We start from the raw sequence: 7,273 nt of genomic DNA on the forward strand, positions 1-7,273 counted from the left end.
GAGCACCCAGTTGACGTTTTCAGCCAATAAATGGCGACGTCCGCAGCTTCTGGCTTCTGAAACTCTGCAGGAGCACGTCACCGGACCAATCAAAATCCTCGGAGTCCGGCAAAGGCCCAAGGTAAGGAGGCAAACCGTGCTAAACACTTTGCTCCATTACCAGGGAATCTGGCCAGGGTACTCCTCACACCATAACTACAACAGCAGGCTGTAGTGGTAATGATTATTACCATTTAAAGGTTTAATGCATTACATACACGCAGCTAACATTGTTACGAACTCATTCCATGGACAGGTCCATTCAAATGTTGGAACTGCAGATAATTCTCAAATCAGGTTTCTGGATCGAACGTTAGCACATTTATAGATAGGAACGCCCACAGTGGATTTACTTACATGAGGTCAGGTCGGTGTTTGTGAAGGATTGCACAGAATGCCAACCCATCTCGAAACGAAGTGGTCATATTGGTAATCGACACATCTCGATACCCATCGCACTGCTGCTTGCACCACTGCTGTAGGGCTTTTATAGCCGCCATCCTTGAAGAGAGGGGGGGAGGGGGGGGGGGAAGTGGAGGAGAAGAAAAAAAAAACCATTAAAACAAAAAGTGGAAGCAAACGATCTATATTTGAAACTGTACACACAGAAGGAAAAAAAAGCACACCAATATATATTATGGTTATTACATTGTATATAGAATCCTGCTACTTGTAAATTATACCCTAGCCAGCCTTGTAGGAATTCTATTAGAGATTATTTTCCATAATTTAACCCTTTTTTGTGTCATATTTATCTATATGTCCCTGCACCGTTCCATTTTTCCACCGTATTAGACACGTGTGCTCACTGTTTCGCACGTAGTAGCAGCGGGTCTGCCAATAAACCCTCTCTCGAAATATCATGACAGCAGCACAATATTAGTCTAGCAGGTGTGAGGATCAAGAATCACAAGCTGTATGAGCCGCTGGGTATTTTCTGTCTTGCTCATTTCTGAGTCTTCTAATGCTGCACTGCTGGGTCTGAATAGTCAGCTTTGACGTGCTAAACCTCCCTTTACACCAACTGCAATTCTAGCCGAGGCTTACTGCTGATTTAAATGCACTTTTGGACCATGTGCCACATAGAGCGAGGGTAACAGCACATCACTACATGTAAAGTAACGCAAGAGAAATAAAAACAAACAAAAAATAAATAAAAACATACTACAATGGGAGTATAATGAATAAATACCTTCTATCTGCACCTGAAATTGCTTTATGTCCCTACTGCAAAGAGACGTGCGTGCACCAATGTGTTCTCAACGAAGTTGATGGAATTACAAAAAGCGTTACATGTTGCCACATGCAGTGCATTGTGGGATGTAAAATAATGCATACCCACGTCACTGGCACAGTTCTCTAGACAGACCGTTGGGGAATGTGTTGGAGACTGAACCATAGTTTGCATTGGGTGTGTAGCATTCAGAATAGAACATTTATTTATTTATGACTCATTAAAATAAAATCACCTGAGAAGTTGTAACAGCTTATACTATTTTTAACATTTTCTAGACGAGCCGTCAGATTTAATGTATATGCGTTTACTTTTTAGCATAAATTAAAGGGAAATTGATATCTGTTGTTTTTTTTTACCGTTATCAGTGAAAATAATAAATTATGTCTTTTTTTGACCATTATTTTGTAATTTCCCCTTGCTTACATATAAATAATACCTTTTCTTAGTACATCACCTGGTTACCCTTGCTCTGTGAGAGCAGACATGTTTAACATCTCTTTCGTCATAAGTTACACTTATTAGCCAGGACCATGAGAAATCTCAAAAAGTTAAACTGGCTTACAGCAGCTACTTGAGTTGGCCGGGACTTGCTATGACATCTGGACTCTTAAATGCACACTAGCTCTCAGATAACTGCATGGTATTACAGATAAGGTGCTTTCCATGAAAGAGGGTTTAAAGATGGCCGCCCGCAAAAGCCAAGAATTAGCTAGAAAAAACACTTTAAAACGGTATTAACTTAAATCTATGCATCACAAAAGAAGAGACTATTACATATAATTACATTTATTTGTTAATATTAAAAAATCGTGACCGTTTTCCCTTAAAGTCACAATTACTCTTCCTTGTATTCAATAATTATAGCATTAGGAACATGGTACCTAATACTATCAAGCAGGGTCTTTGGCAATATATGGTTCCCTGTTAACATTTGTAAAGCGCGGTTTAATATGCTGGCACTACATCAATCCCAAAAATAATAAATATATTTAAGGGTTTCTCTGTGTACCATAACAACTAGAGCCCACTGCAGTGGTTCTGATGCCAGGTGCACCTTAACTCGGTTTTCCGGTAATGGTGCAAACTGTTGCAAAATCTGGTTTTACCTGGGTCTCCACTAAGCACTGAGGGTCCTGTGTGGCCGGTGATGGGCACCCAGCTTCTGCAGAGCTGCACAAGGCGGATGTCGAACCCGCCCGTCATTCATTGGCCGAGAGCATCATCGAAATGCTTTCAAACAATAAATGAAACTCTAAATACAGAAATATGCACATAATTAACATTAGCCAACCTGGAACTTGTCTTCAAGTCTTCAATGATGCTGTCAGTAGCAAAGTGGCTAAACTATGTGCCGCATTCAATACTGAAATGCTGCACAGACTACGACAACTGGCACCATGACCACTTCAAATCCCTGAAATGGCTATGATGTTGGAGTAACTAACGTTGGGGTGCTCCTTTTTTTATTTTACTTTAGGCCCGTCCCCCCTTCCTTAATAAAATAAACTCACTTTTTTCCCATTGCCAACATAGTCTCCTCGACGCAGATCAAACTGCCCTCTCTGAGTTAATCATATTTATCTCCGGTCAAATCCGATGTTTCTCATTGTACAGTAATGGGGACCTACGTCATATGTGTAGCTTCCCAACAATCAAATGCTTCTCTATTAGTTTCCTAAGGTTTCCCTATACTTTTAAAAAGCATTCTAAGAGAGTGAGGCAGGGAACCCTCCAAGCTGTCAATTAAACTTAGTACTTTGACAAAAGTGCAAATTTCTCCATTAAAACACTCCAGCATGCTGAACTGCTTAAGGGGACTGGTCTATGCCATATTTTATAAAATCTAGTGTGCAGTATTATGCAATAAAAAGTTACTGAAGAAAAAATAGGTGTCTGTTAACTTTGAATGCCAATCCATTTGGGTCCCTCCCTCCCCCCCCCCCCCCCCCTCAAATGTATTGAGCATTAAATAACTATTGGCTGTGACTACACATCAAAGACTTACGAGAGATCTTATCCAAGATCTTAAAGAGGAGAATTTTTTATATATATATATATATATATATATATATATATATATATATATATATTTTTTTTTTTTTTTTTATATGAGAAATAAGATTAGAAGGGTAAGGATTCTAATGCTTATTTTGTAATAAAATATTTATATTTCTTGTGGAGCTATCCTTTTTCACAGATTTGTTTTCCTATGATTTTGAAAGTACTTAAAGCCAAGAGCTACTCAAGTACTTTAACACGGGTATCGGTATGCCCAAAAGGTGCCCTCGGCTGCTCCAGGACTACAAGTCCTAGAATCATAGGAGGTAGATTATAGACGTCTACTTGAACGACACAGTTGCAATTTAAGTGTTGGGTTTTGTTATTGCACAAAGCAAGTTTCATTTGTAATAGAATTGAGCATTTTACATTATTTTTGTTTCATTGACTTCATCTTTCTAGTAGCCATTAAATGATCTTTAGACTGTAAGCTCCCTTGACCAGAGATCTCCTCTCCTTTGTCATTGTGTGTGCCCAATTTCCTTTTGTCAGCAAATACATGCAGGTTTGTTTGGCTGCTGCACAGCGCTCTGGGTTACACCAACACCTTATAAATAAACTAAGCTTAATGCCAGACTTTAAGGAAGTTAATTAAGCCATGTTGTGACCAGCGGTACACCATGAGGTCATGTGAATTTCTTCACAGGAAGGTGACATATATTCACGATGGAAAATTGCATATCTCACAGACATGCACTGACACATAATCACGTATGACAATGAGAACTTGCTTATTACACAGACATGCACTAACACATGATCACATGATGTAATGTGTGTTAGAGTTAAAGAAATGTATCTCCCAAGGCATATTTCTGATTACCTGCAGCAAGCAGAAATTATTACATAACAGGGGACCCACTGATAGGCTACCTTACAACACTGATGGCTAACTTGGCAAACCAGATGCATGTGAACTACATCTCCAAGCTGCTCTGCCAGCTTTTGTGGTTGACAGAGCATCATGGGAAATGTAGTCACCAATCTGCAGAGCCCAGGTGAGCAATCGCTGACCAACAAGAATTTTGAGAGCAAGTTACATTGTTACAGGTGTGGTATATTGCTAGAAGGGCTGGAACCTAGAGAATGGGCAATGGCTAGGGTAATAAAAGGCAAATGGCTAGTAGGTACAGTGACAATCTGGTATCTACAGTAAGCAATGAGAATTAACAAAAAGTATAATGAACAAGTAACTGTAAGGCTGGAAACATTCCCAGAGTGCAAATAATCTTTGATATAAAAACAGACTTTGCTCTCTTCCCTGAACATAACACAAACCTAGCTTCCCTTCTGAGCTCACATTCTATTTATATACAAACATATATATTTATACTTACAGACACATATACATACACTAACAACTATATAAACAAAGGCAGTTCATAAATATACATGCAAATATTAAAATACGAATCAAACACACATATATAATCACTTCCTTTATAATGAGAGAAAAAGACATACTATATATACACACACACATAATTTGATATGCATCCAGATATAACGTGCTTGTCAAATAATGGGACAGTAAGCCTATATATCAGTATATTTCTGAGCAGATACCCCATTATTACACACAGGAGCTGTTATTACACACTGACACACTATGGGATTAGCAGCCAGCAGTCCCCATGCAGTGCAATGTACCTTTATACTGTGAAGCACCAGGATACACGCTCCAGGATCTCGGCTTCACTTGGCTCTGAAGTCTTTCTGGCAAGGTGAGGCCCCAGTGTGTAAAGCCGGCTCCCAGGGGCCCCTAGCTGGCTACCACCAGCTTACAATCCTGCTGTCTGAGCTCAGAACACAGTGCAGGAGCAACACTGACAACGGGGGCGGGGCTTGCTGTATAGAGGCGGGGGGAATGGAACGGTGTGCTGGTGAGTATTGTTATGAAGGCGGGGCGAGAACAAACTGGGAAACTCCAGCTTCTGCACAACCTCTTTCCAGAATGCTGGCTCATTTATTAAAACTCCCACTCCCCCCAAACAGAGACCATCTAGGGGTCAGTATATAAGTTTATTACTGGAGTAACAAGTGAGCTATACTCACCATGTATTTTAAGAACATAATGACATACTTCAGCATTGGGTATCTTTTATATTATGTGATTGGGGGGAAAAAATAGTAAAAATTTTATTTTCCCAGCAGTTACAGTGCCAGACATTGCTTCATGCTGTGAATTGTAGTTTTCCAGAAAAACTATAGTCACAGCGTGACTACATTTTCTTTTTGGTTCACTACAAATTGGTGTTTAGTTAATAAACTACGTTGACTCAATGATGCTGTAAACTTTGAGCTACAACCAATTTAAAGCCAAATGACAAAATGTAAAGAAATTCTCTAACTCAATTATAGACACAGCTTGGCTATTTTAGTCATAAAGGAATATTTCAAGCACCATAACCACTACAGCCCGCTGTGGTGGTTATGGTGTCAGTAGAGCCGTGGTTTCCTCCCACAATACTTTGTCAAACCGTTTCGTAGATCCTGCCAGGCGCCTGCGTCCAGAGCCCTGCTTCGGGATTTTTCTTCTAGGATAATGCAGCTAGCTCCTCTGAGCAAAGAGCGCCATGCAGGGCCACGCTGATTGGTCAAAAGGTGTAGCTGGGTGCTCTAACTTGGTCAAGATATTTGGCTTTTTCTGCAGAAGAAGACGGGATGTGGCATGGGTGTTGGGGGGAACTAGTTAAAATATCAAAATGTTCTAAAACAGTGTAATAAATTACTGTACGAAGGCAAAAAGGAAAATCTGGCACCATAACCACTATAAAGGACTGTAGTGGTTATGGTGCTCCGAGTATTAATATAATTTTGTAAATTGGATTTCTCGCACACCCGAGGCATCTGGGAGGGCATAGTCCCAGCAATATTGAAAAGCATATAAGATAACTTTTTTTTTTTTACTTATTTCTGCTTTATTCCCTATAAACACTGAAATAGCATTTATTCTTGCCTCTATAAAGAGCCAGAGCGTCAGTCTCATACATGGGTGATCAGTTAATCAAAAAGCATTGCAGGGGGGGTGTGGCTTGGACGCCGGACGGAATGGCGGTGTGAACCAGGAGCTCCATGCAGGCTCTGCACCATTACCCGCCTCACCAGCCCCATACAGCACAATATGGGCAAAAACAACAAGCCACAGCAGGCAGCAGCGACCGCCAACACCCCGAGGGGGTCTCAAGCATCGGGCATGCGACAATTCCTCCTGACACAGGCGGACCACGCTTCCCAGACCTCCAGTGACTCTGAGGACCCGCCCGGCCTCACCACGCGGCAGGCACCACGAGCAGGTACAATCCACACCTGACTTACCCCCATCCCAGCTAGACTGGGCATCCCTACTCAGCAACCTACCCACGAAAGCAGACCTTAAAGAGGCAAATGCCACCCTCCACAAGTCCATAGCGGGGGAACTCCATGCCTTAAGGGAGGACATGCAGGGGATCCAACACAAGCTAGCACAGTTGGAGGCAGACTGTGACCATGTGACATCGGCACAAAACGCCACCGCAAACGTAATACAGCGGCAAGAAGTGCAATTGCGCCAAATGGCCCTCCATGTGGAAGACCTAGACAACAGGGGGAGGCGGCAGAATATCAGAATCCGGGGCCTGCCGGAGGAATTCGACCAGACCACCCCAATACGAGATTCCCTCACGGAAATCTTCAATTCCCTCCTGCAGCGGACGAACATGACGCCTATTGACTTCGTTAGACCCAAAGGCCCACCGGAGTCCCCTCCAAGGGACGTGGTGTGCAGTTTACTGCACTTTCAAGTGAAGGAAGACATCCTGAAAAGCGCTAGGGATAAAAAAACAAATCCTCCACAACGGCGCGGAAATACAACTATATCCGGACTTATCTCCAGCGACACTGGCATATCGCCGGGCCATGCGCCCTCTCACACACATACTACAAACCAACAAGATCAGA

At 41.9% G+C, this 7,273-nt stretch overlaps 1 protein-coding gene across 3 annotated transcripts in view; it reads right to left on the reverse strand.

The window, feature by feature from the left end:
• Positions 1 to 5,140, reverse strand: part of MICALL2 (MICAL like 2) — a 53,127-nt gene extending 47,987 nt beyond the window's left edge. For all 3 annotated transcript variants that reach the window (XM_063430424.1, XM_063430423.1, XM_063430421.1), the window contains exons 1-2: positions 4,985 to 5,140; positions 397 to 540 (exon numbers count right to left, since the gene is read on the reverse strand). In XM_063430424.1, the coding sequence (XP_063286494.1) occupies positions 397 to 539 (143 nt within the window). In that variant the 5' untranslated portion in view covers position 540; positions 4,985 to 5,140. The remainder of the gene's footprint in view (positions 1 to 396; positions 541 to 4,984) is intronic.
• Between the last annotated feature and the right edge of the window lie 2,133 nt (positions 5,141 to 7,273).

This window comes from Pelobates fuscus, chromosome 8 (genome assembly GCF_036172605.1).
Source record: "Pelobates fuscus isolate aPelFus1 chromosome 8, aPelFus1.pri, whole genome shotgun sequence".
In the NCBI taxonomy this organism is placed as follows: Eukaryota; Metazoa; Chordata; class Amphibia; order Anura; family Pelobatidae; genus Pelobates; species Pelobates fuscus.